General features: G+C 38.0%; 2 protein-coding genes across 10 annotated transcripts in view; both read left to right on the top strand.

Annotated features, from left to right (window-relative positions):
- Nucleotides 1-15,293, top strand: part of LOC126374922 (ETS-like protein pointed) — a 161,887-nt gene extending 146,594 nt beyond the window's left edge. For 7 of the 9 annotated variants that reach the window (XM_050021697.1, XM_050021704.1, XM_050021705.1 and 4 more), the window contains 5 exons: nucleotides 9,121-9,390; nucleotides 10,838-10,996; nucleotides 11,279-11,397; nucleotides 12,736-12,893; nucleotides 13,458-15,293. In XM_050021697.1, coding sequence (XP_049877654.1) covers nucleotides 9,121-9,390; nucleotides 10,838-10,996; nucleotides 11,279-11,397; nucleotides 12,736-12,893; nucleotides 13,458-13,521 — 770 coding nt within the window. In that variant the 3' untranslated portion in view covers nucleotides 13,522-15,293. The remainder of the gene's footprint in view (nucleotides 1-9,120; nucleotides 9,391-10,837; nucleotides 10,997-11,278; nucleotides 11,398-12,735; nucleotides 12,894-13,457) is intronic. The other 2 variants (XM_050021698.1, XM_050021699.1) reach the window with 2 other exon arrangements.
- Nucleotides 15,294-16,257: 964 nt separating this feature from the next.
- LOC126374925 (39S ribosomal protein L37, mitochondrial) lies at nucleotides 16,258-18,382 on the top strand. Its single transcript, XM_050021709.1, has 5 exons — nucleotides 16,258-16,524; nucleotides 16,623-16,970; nucleotides 17,047-17,336; nucleotides 17,756-17,925; nucleotides 18,086-18,382. The coding sequence occupies exons 1-5, from the start codon at nucleotides 16,346-16,348 to the stop codon at nucleotides 18,332-18,334; spliced, it is 1,236 nt and encodes a 411-aa protein (XP_049877666.1). The 5' UTR covers nucleotides 16,258-16,345; the 3' UTR covers nucleotides 18,335-18,382.
- Nucleotides 18,383-18,401: the final 19 nt, after the last annotated feature.

The raw sequence follows: 18,401 nt of genomic DNA, 5'->3' as shown, positions 1-18,401 counted from the left end.
TTCCTATAACAAATGAACTTGACAAAAACTAAGATGTTCGTTCTTTTATATTAAATGACTAAACGACTCGATCGCACAGAAAACGGATAGAACTCCCGGCGGGTAGTGTTCCTGACGTCACAGGCGTCACGTCCCGCCATTGATGCGCCGGCGCTTCCGTCGCCGTAGCGCCGCCACATCCTGTCTAACATGCTCGTATTCATCTTATAATTCACACTGCACTGTATTATATTTAGATTCCTAAATTTGTAATTAGCAAACTCTTCTTTGACGAAAGTTTAATTCTGGCCACATTTATGAGAGCTACAATTTTATGATAAGTAAACTCGCTATCTCCTGAAAACTACAGAAGAATAGGAAGGTGCCTCGTCGCCTTAGGAACCACTAAAGCAGAAAACAGCGGGTATTTTTATCTGTCGTAGTGTATATTTGTCGAAGTTATAACCTATACCTATCGAACTATAAAACAAAATAATATTTCATAACTTTTATCACATTTGCAATCTCGCAACGCAATTTTCCCTTCACCATACTATCTTGAACGCATAAGGCTATATAAGAACGAACAATGCCTCTCCTTCTTTATACACCTTTCGTAATTTACGAATGCACCCTCGCAGTTAAAACATAATTCGACTTCGCCGTAACTTGACCCCTTTCCTTTGAAGGTAGTTTATAACCTAATCGGCTTTTAATAAAATATTAATATTATAATTTATTGGCAGCCCAACGGTCTTGACTTGGATAATTGGGAAGCCAAACGTTTGAGGATTAGAACCCATTCACAACTCGTTTAAGGGTACTTAATGTTACTAAGGCATTTTTATTTTATATTTTTACTGAATTCTTATTTCTGATGACTTTATTTACTAGTATACGTACGTAGTATATATGGCATGTTTTTATCGATGACATTAAATAATCTAATACTAACCCGAATAATGTAGAAGGTTCGGAAGTTCACACGGAAAAAAAGCAACAACTTTTACTTTAACTTTGTGGAAACACCATCTCATCATACATTTAGTTAAAGGTGTTATTAACATATACAACACAAATAGATAATACGCAGTAACTACAAAACAGCAAACTATTAAATTACTATTCGAGCCGGGATAAGTAATTATAGAAAAACTGCGAGTGAAGCTTAATTGCTCAATCCAACCACCTTCTTTACCTCGCCATCCAAAATACGCAAACACCAAATTGTCCTATTAAAATGCCTATAAAATCAGCTGATAGGGCAGGAAGGGATACCTGTGTAATGTGTATCAGTGTTGCGCCCCCATCGGCGGTTTTTGTAACGACCAGCGCGAGCGCAGGTGGCCGCGCACCTGCTACGCAGACTGTTGACGGTAGACCTGGCATAAACCACCATTGGATTCAAATATAAATTCGATAATTGTAACACCTAGTAAAACACACAACGCACACAACGCTTCGCTATTCGAGGATTCAAGAGATTACACGTTAATATAAAGTCTTAGAATGGAACAAATCAAAATTGAAATCGATTCTTATCTGTTACTTGGCTTTGACTGCTAATAAGCTAAACCGCTTCGTAATACATTATTCATAAAACTTCATATCTTTGACATTCTAAGTGCAATGCCTTCAAAGTTCAGTGAGATCTGCTTTCTACGCCATTAACACGCAATAGAACATCTAATGACAGAATTGTTTCACACTAATGCCAGAGTAATATCCGCCGGGTCTGCTGCTTGCATCGCTCTATGGTTTATTAGGTCTAGACAATGTAATGGGTAACGATTGAACACATTTAGCTTTTATTGAGCCACGATTGGATTCCCAAGGATCGATTATGACTCTTTGATCGCCTGAACACGTATATTATCATTAGTAAATGCTTAAACTTTATTTACAATACAATATATTTAGGTCCATTGCAAACGATTTCAGATATACACGCACAAGTGTAATGTATATGTTACGCCATAGAATTGTATTGTGAACGAGCCTACTGTGAGTAGTAGTGGGTATAATGCCGTCTGCATTGAGCCTAAACATTAGTATCAGATGAATGGAAATGTCGCCTAAAAGATAAATCGATCGCGTTCTATCTGGGTCTTATTTTTATTGTGGTAAATCTGAATTAACATCTGCCGCGACAGTTTGATTATAAATTAACGCTAACATAATATTCGACCGGATATTGTTGTGAGCTGAGAATAATTCTTGTATAAAAAGTAACGATATTTATTATGAACAGTAGGTGTACAGCGGGGTAAAAAAGTGCGATAATTATACATATCAGCGGCGAGCGTGCCATACCCCAGTTTATTGCCAATAAATATCGGTGGTCTGGTGTTTGCGTTTGCGTGAAGGAAAACCGATTGAGACTCCGATATTTTTAAACCAAGTTGAGATCATGTGCTGTAATAACCTTTCATATTTCCACAATGTCACGACCAACACGCACATTATAGGCGGCATCCAGTTAATTACAAGGACATTAGTTTCTAAAATTCTTCAGTAGTAACGTCGTAAAGGAAACCATTAACAACAGAACATTGCTTAAAACATCACCCTAATAGCTTGACCTATTTATTTACATTTCCTACTCGAACACGATTATAAATATATTACATCGCTTAAATAATAAAATAATGATTAGCAAAATAAGAGTACATGACAAAGCATGGCGTCGCGACGTTAATATATTCGACATTTCCCGCCGAAAGATGTTCCAATTTTGAATTTGATTTAAACGCCATTGCCGACAGCCATTTCCTCTGATTCTCGCATGCTGTCACATTTTCCACAACTCTTTCGCTTATATTCAATTTTCCAGGCAATCCCACATGACACGACACCACCGCGACAAATTATTTACAAATACGAAAATACATCGCTCTAGCTTGTTTTTATTTCTTAAAAACATTGAACCAATTAATATTCTTGCACAGATCATAAGCAGTCGATTTGATTTGCAATAAAATCACTAATAACTGTCAATGCTATAACTTTAAAAATAAAATTCAAAGACAAATGACAATAATTGTTTTGTAAAAATGTTTTACATTTTTAATGAATTAATGAGGGAGAATATTTATGTCAAAATAGAGCATGGTTGGGTCGACGTGCTGGCTGTCACCGCTCACCTGCGCTTGCGGCTAATTTTAAAAAATCATATTTCGACTTCCGCTCCCAAATGGGAATTGGCGCAGAGCGTCGGCGCAGACGCTGCTATATGAATTATTCTAATCATTTACGCAGAATATATCTTAAATGTAATGTCATTGTGAATCGGAGTTCTTTAAAGACTAGGGACTTGGAAAAGTAGAAAACTTCCTATTCAAGACAACAATGTCTAGAAAAGAAATCTTGAGGACTTGAAATAATATCGAATAAAAATTTTAGTAGCAAACATCCAAACGTCCCAGCTATTATTTATAAAGCACGGACTAAAACTCTAAAGAGTAACCAAAAGCCGCCAGCCTGTCGTTGTATTCTAATAAGAATAACGAGCTTATGTTGCGAAAAATAAAAAACCCTCTGCTGTCATCGCTGGCCATATGGCGGTCTTAGCGCGTGCTCGGCCAAAAAAAAGACGTTCCGAATAACATTTCGCGGGTCTCGAATTTCAAAAACGACGGTCGACGCAGCTGCTATGAGGTCTAAGGTTACTGTCGCATGTGCCTGCTATGCATAACGATGTTAAATTCTTGCATTTTTAACAGACAATAAGTTATCAGGAATATTGTTTCGTTATGGTATGCGCTCTCAGTCGCTTCTTTTGCTGCAATTTATTTTTTATTTATTTCTAATGAAATTTAAATTGATAGTATGTTTCAAATTCTTACGTTTTTGTGCTGTTTGTTACGTTACACAGTATTTCAGCATACGACATATAAATTATAAGTGCGGTTCTTTGTTCTGCGATGGGTAAAGCATTGTGAATTTGTGATCGAATCTTCTACGCGTCATAAATATGCGTAGGCAAGTTATTGAGTGATGTGCACCTAATAAGAGTAAAAAATAAAGGGTACAGAGAAAGAGAGTGGCCCGAATTTAACACCAGGTCTAGTCACCAGATCTAGGTAGGCTTATCGAAGCTCTTTGTCAGTTTAACTAAGTGAATAGATAAAACTTTACTAAAGCTACGTTGTACAATAGAAAGTCTAATACGTTTTCCTGATTAACTATAGGAAGATACTGTCGAACAGTCAATTTGAGTAGCAAAAAAGTTTCCAATTTAAATCAGAAGTAGCTCGCGTCTCCGCCGCTTGAATTTGCAAGTTCCAAACCACGGAATATCTGTTTTATCTGAATAGTGTTTCGGTCCAATGATTGAAGCGAGAGCCGCGAGAGGCGAGCGAGGCGACCTTTCGACCCGCGCGAGGCGTGGCTTCGCCTCATTGGCCGCCCCGCCTCGCAACGCCTCTCGCCACTCGCCTCTTACCTCGAACATCTCACGCGCTCACGTCTCGAATAATACTCGAGTCGATTCATTTACGAGTTAAATTGAGGTTTCACGAATGGGTTTTGCCTTTTTTATTTAGGTAAGAATTAAACTGGAAATCACTGGCTGTATGAGACGTAATTCGACTTTGTCTGACAACTCTTACGGGATATTATTTCTACGTCGGGGCTGATAACTAGTGTCGCTGAAGATTACAAATTGAGCATTATACTTATAAAGAATAAGTAATGTAAAAGTGAATAACAATTAAGGGGAAGGAAAAACATGGAACCCTTCGATAAATGTACTTAGTTAATCAGATCTCTGCCTACTACAACAAAATTCGGCACATTATCTCACCGCGTTGCTAAATGTAGTTGAATATAGGTACTACTCTATTCCACTTCAAAGGCTTAATTTAAGAAGTGAAGTAAGGTAATTAAGTATTTACGCAAAGGGATATAAAAGCTCAATAAATAGAAAGACATGTTCCAAATAGGTATAGGTAAGTTTAAAGTAAAATAAATATTTGATTTCAACTTGACAGCGACAGATATCTAGGGTACACCATAATAGACGCTCTAAACTTAAGGACTTTTATAACAGGAAATTCAATCAACCGCTAATTTTATACTTAGGGACGAGAACTCCTTTCTTTGTAATTTTACCTACCTAACTTTAACATTTAAAGGTTTCTTAAGAACATATATAAATAGTATCTTTGTTTTTGATAAAAATTCGTGAGTAGAACAATTAATATGTGAACTTTACTTTCTCCTACAACAAGTATCTTCCACTTGTAATTATGACACTTCATATGTTAGGTATGTCTCTCCCTTCTCTCAACATTACATTAACATAGTAATGTAGATGATTTAATGTATATTATGTTATGTAACAAAAAATCTATTTTAACAAAGCGAGTTAACCGTGCGTGCTGAGTGAATGTGCCGCTCTGCCGAACGCGAGGTCGGCGGGTCAATCCCGGGAAGGAACTAATGTTATTTTTACGTGTTTCCAGCTTTTTACCAATACATGTCCCCAGATTTATTGCTTTAGGGAATCGTAATTAGTCGCTTACGGCTCATTAAAATACTTCTATTTGTCTATGCGACAGCCAAGTGATTTGTTTACATAGTTTTGTTCTTTTAAAAGTGCATTTTTATTGTTTTTTGTTAACGAATTGTGAGAGATTGGATCGCAAGTTATGCGTGCCGGAGTAATTTACTGAATAGTTGACTTGGTCCACACGTGCGTATTTCTAGTACATCCGTTGTGTTGATTGCCTTTTGTTTTAGAACAAACTAATCTGTATCAACTAATGTATATCTCTTCCAGCCATATTCGGCCATGGCGACAAGTTTCCAATCTAGGAGCGCCTAAGACGCGGTCTTACATGACTGATGTAAGCGATCTTAGCAGTGAATGTACGACCACATTCAGCTCGTCGCGTTTTTAATCGAGCTCTTCTCGGTTTCTGTTCAAAGCCACACCTTGGTGTCACAGTATGCGCCATCGCAGCGCAAGAGTTGGCCGAACTGTTTCCGCTTGCCCTCTTGTAGTTCGGAGTAGGTAGAAAATGCGCTTTGCCACTCTGTCATTAGACATACGAAAAATCAAAGAACTACTTCTTCTTCTTTTCATGTGGGTTGTGAGGTGGAATACCAACCTCATCAAACCTGGTGTCAGGGATATGATTGAGTCGCTAATCGACATGATCGACAGATTGTAACGTATTGCTCTGTGGGTCTGTGGGTCTTGCCTAATAGGTAGCAGTGTACAGCACTTTTACACATTGATAATAATTATAGATTTAAGAGATATTAAGTTCATTAGTAGAAAATATACCGTTAACTATTAACTTCGCAATACCCAATGTCATATTTTCCCTGTACCAATACCATGAATTGTAAATCATATTACCTACGTTTTTATCTCATTCAACCAGTAACTTGGCTCATTAACATTATAGAATAAACCATAAATTACCTATTCTATTGCAAAGGGAAAAAACATTTTTAGAATCACGTGAAGGTTTGTAATTTAGTAATCAAGGCAATGGAGTGGTAACCTTACTTACAACTTGATCGTATGATTTTGCACCATCTCTACAGCGGGTAACCAAGCCACTACTTAAATACGTCTATCATATAAAATACTCAACATGTTTTCTAGAATATTCCCGGAATAAGAGACACATAACATACTTACATACTTTATTGCACACGCAAGAAATACAAAACAACAGAAAAATAGAAAGAGTACAATAGGCGGCCTTATTCCTAAGTAGCAATCTCTAAATCTCTATTCTAAGTATACACTTTTAAACCATGTCACATTAAATTTTTTGACAAATTAAACCGTAAGTTTCATTAAATGTAAAATATGGACAGGGTTCTAAAGTGGGTACATGTTATTGCTCATGACTGTACGTTAAATGGCATGCATAATACATCCAATTTTCGAACGTAACTGTTTACGAGTTTAACTTGGAAATGTATCCACCATGTGGCACATGCCGGTAGCAGGGTTAACAAGGCATATTTCAAACTGAAATAAAATTAAGTTTGTATCTGACAGGTTCTACACCTGAATCCATATACGTTATGATAGAGTCAAAAATAAGGTCAAAAAACACATTCGCTGCGCATACGCAAGGTGCGTTGCATGTTCGGTGACCCCACTGCGTGTCACGCACGTTGTATCACTGCGACAGATAATATTGTACCTAGCCGTCAAATAACCGCTTCACGGGAATTGTATACCGCATTTTGTTTATAATTATATTATGTATGTATGTGATGTATGTGTCTCTGTCTACTATGAATATGACGAAAATAATGTGTTTAAAAGTAAATTATGGAAATAAGTATTCGATTTTTATGTCGAGATATTGCTGATTTTGCCAAACTAATAGGCGCACATAATAACGTAAACAGCCTGTATACGTCCCACCGCTGTACACAAGACTCCTCTCAATTAACCGAGAGGAATGGAAAATACTCCACAATGATGCTCCACTGCGGGTTGGCAGAGTAAACTAATATAAACAAAATACATAGAAAACCTATCGTATATTCTATCAAGTATCGCGTTTACATAGGAACGTTTTTTTGCCAAATTGCATTATATTATTTACTTAAAATACGAACGTCGGCTTCAGCCGTATAATGATTTACCTCTTATTTTGACATTATACATAATAAAGCAACCAACAAAAACCAAAACAAAAAGAACGGCACATACAGCGGAGTCGTGGTGTGATTGAACAATTTAACAATAGCGAGACTTTATAGATAACTATGTATAGGGTGTATGTGTGTGTACGTGGGGTCAGTACACCCGTTCAATGTCTGACCAGCACACTATTGCGATGATTCTTTATTTAACACGAGAGTGAATGACGATCTCTCGCTACAAGACTTTGAAGGATATAATAGAATTTTAGTACACCCTGTTCTTTTAGAATGATAGGTTGAAGGTTCGTTTATGAAATGAGACCTGCTCTTATAAGTCCTAGTTACTGTTAATACAGAGTTTATAAATACTTATTGGCACTTGATAAAATAAAAAATATTTAACAAATAAAATAACACGTTACGTGACGAGCGCGTTGATGTCTATTGTACTGTTTTACGAAGATAGATTACATAATATTTATAATTTTTATCTTATGTTACATAATATATTGGTTTTATTCCCTTGACGTTTTTTCTCAATTGAGGAGCTATGGAGGTTGTATCACTGCGATCTGTAAGGTCTATTGTGATCGCCGCCTAATGCTACAGTTCACCTCTAAGCCGTACCTCGCTATAAGTGTAATATTTGCTCAGGGGTGAGATGTTTGGGCGCCTCTAACCAAAGGCCTCTGTAGTCATTAGGTATCCTCCAAAGACGAGACAATAACGCTTGCTCATCATCGAATGGAAAGCATTGACAGAAAGACTTTGACCCATTCAAAGGCCACAAACATACATCCCTCAGTCGATCGTCTGAAATAGTCTGAACCTTCGCCCAAACGATCCCAGATACATTTTCCGTTCTGCAATCATGGAAACATCTCACATAACAGTATGGTATCGGCGCGTGGTGGGGGGGTCCGGCGCGCAGAACAAAGGGCGCGCCGTGAACCGCGACGGTCGCGCTTCGGTACTTGCGCCCGCGCCACGCACTTACATGTCCTGATTTTTTTGTGGAAATTTTCGTCTGGCACCTTTGTCTGGGTTTGTTGCAAGTTCGAACATGATTTTGGGATCATTTGAAGGCAGCTGGAAGATTATGCCATGAGCCAAGTTTGCGATTGTAAGCTGGGCTCTCAGAATCATCGTCTAAATGTTCCCGGGTCACTATATTTGTCGGCCTTTGGAGGAGGTCTTCTTTGAGATATCAAACTCAGTAGATCGTCTATAATGATGATGTGAAGTTTAGATCACCAAATGCCAGCATACTTTCAGATGTTTAGCAGAAACTTAGTTTGTAGGTAAGCTAAAATATGATAGGAAAACTACAACGACCAAATCTTAAAATTGGTTCTAGGCAAAGTCTTCCTTAGCCAGGTCCCACAGAAAGCTCGGTGAGGTGTAGGTACTTAATTCATCTTGCGATGGATGTATCTGCCTACCCCTATTGGGATAAAGTCCTGAATTTATGTTATGATACTCTGTTTGCCATCTAACAATGTCCTCTCTTCATTCCAGGAGGATACACCACAGGCGGTCCTCGGGAGCCGAACGCGTACGGCTACTCGGAAGCGAGCGGCGGCGCGGCGGCCCCGGCGCCTGCGCCCGCGCCCGCTGCCTCCTCCCCCCTCGACGAGTACTACCCGCCGGAGTACCCCCCCGCGCCGCCTCCTGCGCAGCCCTACCTCGACGAGTACTATCACCACGCGCATGCCCACACGCAGCCGCTGCTCGCGCACCCCGAACACAAGTACCAGCCGCATGGATACAACAAGCCTTATCCTAGAGGTGAGTCTAGACATCATTTTCAGTCTGTTCAAAAAACCTATAGTATGCATTTTCTTTATAAAGTTTGTTCTGGGATGTACGTAGCGCTCTAAATCATCATTTTCGTTCCACTTCTATCCTCTGACATTCATCAAGAGCGGATTTATCTAACCAGTAGAGAATGTCATCGCGGCCTTCTCGAGTACAATAAATTGTTAAACAAATAAATACACCTAACGCGGAAATGTAGTTAGTCAACAATATAGTCATCATAGTCTTGGTATGCTTTGATATGACTTCTTTTCCTCTTGTTATCTGTATACTCTTCCAGATAATTTTCAAGGTTTGCGTTTATGTAGTAGCTTCAGTGTCTTCTTAATGACTTGAAAACGTCTCAAAAATCGATCTAGCCATGCAGGAAGCTAGCTTATTGGTTCCCACGAACAAGAGGAATGCAGGATGACCGCAGTTCAAGACATACTTAATTGTGCTTAATCGGTTTACTTTGCCATCCACTGCCGCCTCTTAAACATGGCGTTAAGAATCTGTAAACGGCTTGTTATAGTGGTAATACGATGTACCGATATGTACTCCTTAAAAAGGAAAAGAAATTCCTTTATGAAATGGAAATGACAAGATGTCGATGTTTACAAGTAAGTAATTTATTATGAGATGTTAAGTGATACAGGATTTCACATCACGTTACTTTGTAGGTACAATTTCGACCGAAAATATTTTAAAAATCGAACACCTTCCGAACGCGAAGACAAAGTAGTATTTTCGATCTTTGTTTCACAATTCGTCGCATTGCAAATGGCGTAAACAGGATTTCCGAGTCCATCTTAAACATGCGAAATAAAACACACTGTTTAGACTACTCATTAAAAAGATCACAAAAAATGATAATCAACAAAGAAAATACAGTGTTAAATTAATGAACGTATTCAGTTTGAAGTCGTCGCCAGTTGAATTTCTGATGGTTATTAAGTTCTAAGTGTCAGGTTACTTACGGGGCATCGAATGAGACGTGGTCGTTAATTGGTATCAGTTAATTGCTGTTATATTTATGTCCGACGTCTGATTTCTTGTTTGTCTCTCAAGATGAAACTTGTCACGTCCAACAAAGATTGCTTTGATTGCGCGAGAAGGTATTAGGTTTTTGCCATGAAATTGGAAATATGACCTCAAAGAAAAACAGTTATAAGATACCTATTATGATATTTATAGCGTAATGAACTTGAAAGACTAACGGACTGTAATGACACTAAATACAGGCACTACATCCTTACATTATAATATATAATATCCGCGTGCTCTCAGTCTCATGCATTCGCTGATGATACATTTTTACAGAAGTCGAAGAATATTTTTTTCCTAGCTTTAAAAGTGTCCAACTGGTCCATTCTTCTCTGTGTGGATGAATAGTTAGTACATAATATAAAAAATAACCCAAATTTTCTTTTGTCAGCAGGTGCAGGCGGGAGGTACGGTGGCGAAAGCTACGGCGAGGGCTATGGCACGGAGTACGGCGGCGCATGCGCAGACTGGGGCGAATGGCCCAGCGAACAGCACGCGCTTATCCCCCAAGACAAGCTGGCATATCCCGCCTCTGGACCATGCTTTACCGGTACGTAGGAAATTGTTTTCTTTTTTTTTTCACTTTATGGTCAGACTGCCCAATGCACGTGTCTAATCACTCATTTTTTTTTTTTTAATTTGCCCACTATCTAATCACTCAAATCACAATCCGGACACAGAAATCACAAACCAGTCACTGAAATCACAATCCGGTCACTGAAATCACAAACTAGTCATAGAAATCACAAACCAGTCACTATAATCACGATCCTACCTCCCGGGTGTAAGGTGCATCGTATATCGTAAAGCAACGTGTGTGCTATATGTGCAGGTTCAGGCCCCATCCAGTTGTGGCAGTTCCTACTAGAGCTGCTCACCGACAAGAGCTGCCAAGGTTTCATCTCCTGGACAGGAGACGGCTGGGAGTTCAAGCTCACCGACCCAGATGAGGTAATACTATTTATATATTTTTATAGACAGTTATACAAATACAATACGCGCACGTAACCCTTAACGGGCAGTGGGCACAGACACAAGTTATCTGAAGACAGCTTGTAGCCACTTTTGATACGAAGTCCTGAGATATAATGAATCGTATGGTGACAGGTGACCAGCCTATCGCCCATCATGTCAATGTGAATGCTCACAAACCGGCAAAGGGATTGTTGTTGAGAGGTTGCGTTTTCAAACGATTGTAACAACTATGCGCGTTCAAACGCCTCCTATTGCTTTTTATTTGCGTCCAGTGTGGCATACTAACCTATACAGGCTACATTGTTTTAAGTTTACGCGGTTATTATCATAATTAAAGCACATAATAACGGGTTCTTACCGCGTTTAAATGGAGATATGAGACTCCCGATATTTCGACACTGTTGCAAGTGCCATGATCACGGGATGACTGATGAGATTGGAGTCATCCCGTGACAACCTAGTCAAATGAGATACTTTTTACAAAACTTCATAACGGAAGTTTTGTTTGGACTTTGTATGGAAATACTATCCTGTGACGTCATCAATAAAAGTGGTCAAACGTCATACTCATTATTACTTAATTCATAAATGAAATTCGAAAGTATGTCGAAAAGTATATTGAGATTGATTTTTGGTCATCTTAGACTGGCTTCTATTTCTAGATTAGTATTTTATAATTTATTTATGATCCAGTCAAATGCCCTATTGTATCGATCTCACATTGCTACGATCATGTAGCGTCTACGACGTAGTTGTGCTACAATAGTGTAAACACGCAGCCACTAGTGGGACAACTTGTTCGGAATATGAAGAAAGGAGAGCATGCGTGAAGGCTACAGGCTTCTCTTTCTTCCTCTTTCCTTTTTCGCTATTGGTGGCGATGATTGATCAACATCGTTTAACAATGTCAGGTGCGACAGCAATTAAACGTGTGACTGTTTTAACTTTATATGTACTTAATAATACTTATCGTCGCCATAAAGCGAACACCTCGTTTTTGAAAAATCACATTCTTATGACTTTTATTTATTACACACACGCAGTCCCAATTTATTGTACACAAAATCGGATACCGGACAGGAATATAGACTAGGATAGTATAGGAGTTTTGTTAAGAAAACCTCGCAACAGACGCTAGTTTCAATCCAGGTGAAAATTTATATCAGAATGTGATTTTTTCGAAAGGGCACTTACGTAGTTTTACTATAAGATGATTTATCCTGTAGCATATTTTGAAGCAGTGTGACTTAAGAAGCCAATGTTATGTAGTATTATGTATGCATTGTAAGGTATTAATGGTGTTGTGTTGTACAGGTGGCCCGCCGCTGGGGCATCCGCAAGAACAAGCCGAAGATGAACTACGAGAAACTCTCACGTGGTCTCCGCTACTATTACGACAAGAACATCATTCACAAGACGGCCGGGAAACGTTACGTGTATCGCTTCGTCTGCGATCTGCAAAGCTTGCTCGGGTTAGTATTTGCAAATCGACATTTGTTTTAATTTAATGAAACGCCCGCTAAAGGGGCCCAACATTGACAACAGTATGTGTGATGTTAAGATTCTTAACAAATTATTTGGAAGCAAGAGAAAAACCGAGCAAAACAACCAGATTGATGACTTTAAGTTAACAACTTAACATACTTATACATACATAAACAGCCACAACAACAGCAACAGTGGCTGCAAGTTGTCTTTGATTACTTGTGGCTCTGCCCACCCCATTAGGGATTACGGGCGTGAGTTTATGTATGTATGTATGTGTACATAAACAGCCTATATACGTTCCACTGCTAGACACAGGCCTCCCGTCAATCAACCGGAGGGGTTCTGGAGCATACTCCACCACGCTGCTCCACTGCAGGTTGGTGGAAGGATTTTTATACGGCTAAATGGCCGACGGCTTAACATGCCTTCCGAAGCACCGATCATCTTATTTCGGACAGTCATGTGATTCAAGCCTGCGACTTCCTCACCATACAAAAGACATCACAAAGATCCCAAATCACTTACTTAATCATAACTTTTACTTCCAGAATCTCGCCCGAACAACTGCACGCAATGTACGAGCCCAAGATGGAAAAGAAAGACGACGACTGAACCCGACTCACTCTCGATCGCCACTCACTCGCTTCTCACGCGATCGCCATCCTTTCGCAGACCATTTAGTACCGCACATTTTGGCTAGCTGCCATATAATAAGCTACATACGTAATATAGTTCTTTTTGGAACTGACATTTCAGTCACAAAACACACTTTGTAGATAGAGGATACAACTGTAAAAAATTCCAGACATTATTTCCTCACTTTTTATTTCGAATGGCCTGGAATCATTCGGGACCTTCAAGTCAAAGGTGGCTAATGATTATAGTCAGTTGGTAGTCAGATTGTACATTGAGCCGTTAAATTATGTACCTAGTGTCAATTCTTAACGTTTTGGTTTACTTTGATCTTGATTGTTATATTTGGAACATAGCAAAAATGTTTAAAAGGCTCATAGTTTCGACCTTGTAGTAGCATTGTTTGCATATAGAAGAGAATTTCCTTTGAATGTCGGATTTGATCTCATACACAGCCACCAATGGAACTAACACTAACTTATACAAACGTAATTCATTTTACATCTTCATGATTATTTATACGTACATGTAACCAATAAACCAACGGTGCCTTACATTATTATTCACTCCATACATTTACAAGGACAGTTGATCCTTTTTGATTTCGTCGTTATATGCCAGTATTAAAGAGGCACAACAAATCATGAAATTATTTATAAAAATAGTCACAGCCCAATGTTTAATGTCTTAAAATAAATCAACACAATTGACGAATATCAAAAACTAGTGCTAAAGTAGTAAAATTCTGCTATAATTTTAACGATAACTGTAAATATAAGTTAATTTTGTTACTTTATAAAAATAATTAGGTATTATATTAAAATAGGTATTAAGTGTTGTATGTTTGATACGCAAATTGTTGCAATATGCGATTAAATTATGCATAGTTAGAACGTGATGGACATGAAACGATTATTGAATATTTAATGCAGAAAGTCCAAAGATTATAAAATCTAAAACTCCCACCAATTGGTAAAGATATTATGGAACTACCAAAGGGACTTCTCGTTTTGCTATTTTCAAAATACTTGACCCTCTAGTGGCCGTTTGTTTCAAATGAGATTCTCCATCGATCGATAGTCAGTAATCATAGCATCTTGTACTCGGCAATAATTAGCAACTGTAAACTTTACCTAAATTCCTGAACATAAGCAACACGCCTGGTGACGTCATTGGTCGCTGATCTCGTGGTAAGGGATTGTAATGTCTTACTAGTTATGAAATTAATTAGTTGTATTATTTTCAATTTTTATAGCTCCTAGCGTACACCGAAGATATTTCGATAAGTTTTATTTTGTAAAGTATCTCTCCTCCATCAATACCATACTATTGTCCGATTCAAATATGATCGGGTGGTCGAATCCCTTCATCGAACGCACGGTGTTTTAAATTATGAATAAAAACTATACATATCCCTGCTTCACTGAACTTCTGTGTGTACATTTTATGGGACATGTTTCGTCTAGCTGTCAATTATCCATATCAACACTTTGGAATTTATTTAAAATTAAACAATGTCTTCCCTGCCTTGAAAAGCTCATCAGTAGGTCTAACTCAATTTGTAATTGTGGATTTTACTATGTAATTTTATACGATTGTTTAGTTATTGTACCGTACATATTTACATGATCCTGTAAGCGAAAGCCATTTTAAAGTGAGACCTATTGTAGTTACGGCCAAATTATTGAATGTGTAAGTGTCGTATGTATTGATGGAAGATATAAATTTAAATATATATATTTACGAAATTACTTGTTGTTTATCTTGTTCATGTTTCCTTGCCTACCCTTTACAATAATTTTATTAACTAGATAGATCCTGGAATAAGTGTGTAAAGCCATGATGAGGCTAATTGGGACTGGCAGGCATTTTTACTATGTGCCCGCAATGATAAGCAGCGTGGAACATTCTGTTATCTTTACATCTTTTATCTTTCCATGTAAGTAGGTATCGTTCCTGACATTATATTTTGTCAAAAAGCTCGAATAAAAGAGAACATCATCACTTCACAGGGTATGTATTTCAAACATTTTCACGCTCATTCTTCTTCTTTGCGAGTCGATGGCGATCGATACAAAATTTTTGCTGACCAGTAATTGGCCACGCTTACGGCATTGTCAGTGGCTTCGTGAAGTTCTTGAGTTCACGCTCATTGATCATCATTGATGAATGTGTCGAAGCAAATGGAATTCCATAGTCTCTGCTAATCCCGAAGGGAAATAGGCGTGAGTTTATGTACGTATGTATGTATGTTCACGCTCATAATAGCTCCGGAGTGGGTAGAGCGACAAGTAATCAGAAAACAACAACTTTCGATATGAAATCTTGATGGAGATATAAGTAGATAGTCTAAAAATGATAACTTTGATAAGAGTGGAAGAACCGAAGGTGGTGTGTCAAGATCATACATATTAAGTGGAATTAAGCGGTTTCTGCCTACCCCGATAGTCACATCCGCACCAGGCTGTCGACGCGTAACACAATGATGAAATTTTACTAGCCCAGTCCCGACTACTTTTCATATAATGCCTCTAAAGCTGAATGATGATCAACAGGAGAAGCGACTGAAGGCCAGACATAGAAATAGTGTTTGCCACATGGACGTAAATTAGGCGCTCCGATCCGCGGAGGTCCGTGTTGATCTATGGCGGTCGCCCGATATCGGAATCGTTCCACAAAAACGCAACCTATTTTCGAACCAATTCCGAACGACATCGCTACTGTCAGTGTCAAATACGCTTCGCATTTTAGGTTAGAATTAGAATCTGGTTCATATTTATTTTGTAAAGAAAATCATATCAAAATGAGATTAACAAAGATTCTTAACCGACAGCATATTGGTTTTATGTTCAAAAAACATTGGCTAGTGCAGGGCAAACGTATACCTTTTGATACTAAAGTTGAGGAATATTTGAAAGCGAAAGGTATTCAAGTTGAGGATGCCCTGGAGTTTGTGAAAGAAAAACCTGAAGTTCGCGAGAAGTATGGCTTATATTACTATAATTATCCAATTTACCCAAACTTTATCACTTATTGCAATAAAATGTATCTACAACTTCATCATATTTCACAATTTTCAGACTTGACATAGTAGGACCATATGAAAACCCTCTTCCGCTCGATGAAAATCATCCAGATTTCAAGAACAGGCCTTGCTACACATTGAAACACACAAATGTTTTACTAGAGGGCCTAGCACAAGCACAGGTTCTTACCAAGACCATTGTAGCTGACAATAAACTACCTCAGAATATAGAAGAGTTAGCCGAAGTACCTGCGCCAAAGCATGTCCATGAATGTGTGAAGAAAGCAGTCTTGTCTGCCAATGTGTTTGACTGTGAGCAGAAGAAACTACCCAAAGTAAAAGATCCAGAGAGGCCAGCTTATAATTTTCCTAGGATACTAGGCATCACTGATAGGAGGCGAAAGTAAGTGTTAATAAAAGTATTTTTAACATATAATTTGCTATTTTGATTTACTACATATCAATTCATTTTTTTCCAGTGAAATTCTTACCAACAAACTGATGCACCTTGTAGAAAAAAGCAGTGATGCAGAGACATCTCAGTCCAAATATGTGCTGAATGATGTTGCATACAACACAGTCTTTGATAAAGAGGATGATCTGATCCAGTTCCAAGACATCTCCAACATTCTAGTGACTAGCAACCAGCCCGTCAAATATCAGTTGAATGAGAAAGATATACCATTTATTGAAATACCAGATTTGTACCCAGTGAAACATACCGTAACTCTACCTGTCGAACACTTTTACAATGAAACTAGTAAATACCGTAAGTCCTAATCAATGAAAAAAACCATTTTGTATTTTAAAGATCAAATCTTCAAGTTTACTTTAACTTTTACTTATTAACAGTTTATAATACAGACAAGTAGGTCATTCAAAATATTGTTTACTTTAGTAAACAATAAAAACTAATTGTTTCCTTTTTGCATTTATTTGTGTCCCTTACAAAGAAAATAACAATTATACAAAATTAGAATTGGGTTTCCAAAGAAATGTTTTATTATCAGTAGATAAAATTTGTAGGCCCTGTCTCCTGTCATGCAGAATCAACTGCATATGGGTCAATTGTACTTGCATACCACACAAGTATTCGTGCAAGATAAACATGTACGACATGAAACAGGTCCTTATGTAAAAATGTTTGTGTTCTTTAACTATGTGCACACTTACCTTATTATCTTCCAGCTATCAAGCCAACGGTCTCACTAAGACACCCACACACAACCTGGCTTCATTTCAACAGTACCGAAGTGAGCAATATATTTGAGACTCCCGTTACTCCTAACCAGATTCTTGGACGGTCTCTTACACATGCATTTGCCGTCGCCAGCGCATACGCTAAGCAATTACATGGGGTAAGATGGTCTTATAATATTACTAAGGAGAAATAAAAATAAATAAATATAAGATTCAGTGATATGTGATGGGTATTGTCAAGGTTTATGTAGGTAAACTCATTATATAGACAAGAAGACTGTTAACTAACATTGCAACTCAACATAATTTTTGTTACAGGAAGATGTAAAAGACCTCCCAGAACCAGTTTACATCAATTGTATTCAAACAGATGGGCAGAAATACCATTTTGGTGTCTTTGAATTGAATACTTTAAATGTCGACGGAACTGAGGGCATTAAGAATGTGTGGTACTGCAAGAACAACATGAAACTTTATGATTCCAGCCGATACTTCAGCGGTATGCCGGTCTTGGAGAACTACAACCCTAAAGTGTATGAATACATCAACGCATTTTATAACTGTTAGCGTCAAGACCATATTTAGAATGTAATAATAATAATTATACGTAGGAAACTATGTTTTATTTGACTAG

Source organism: Pectinophora gossypiella, chromosome 18 (genome assembly GCF_024362695.1).
Source record: "Pectinophora gossypiella chromosome 18, ilPecGoss1.1, whole genome shotgun sequence".
NCBI lineage: Eukaryota > Metazoa > Arthropoda > Insecta > Lepidoptera > Gelechiidae > Pectinophora > Pectinophora gossypiella.
This window is presented reverse-complemented; position numbering and strand designations above follow the sequence as displayed.

Excerpts from the sequence above, each read along its gene's own strand:
- LOC126374925 (XM_050021709.1), top strand. The coding sequence starts at position 16,346 with ATGAGATTAACAAAGATTCTTAACCGACAGCATATTGGTTTTATGTTC. Across the intron at positions 16,525-16,622 it reads AAACCTGAAGTTCGCGAGAA|ACTTGACATAGTAGGACCAT; the intron begins GTATGGCTTATA and ends CACAATTTTCAG. Across the intron at positions 17,337-17,755 it reads CAATGAAACTAGTAAATACC|CTATCAAGCCAACGGTCTCA; the intron begins GTAAGTCCTAAT and ends ATTATCTTCCAG.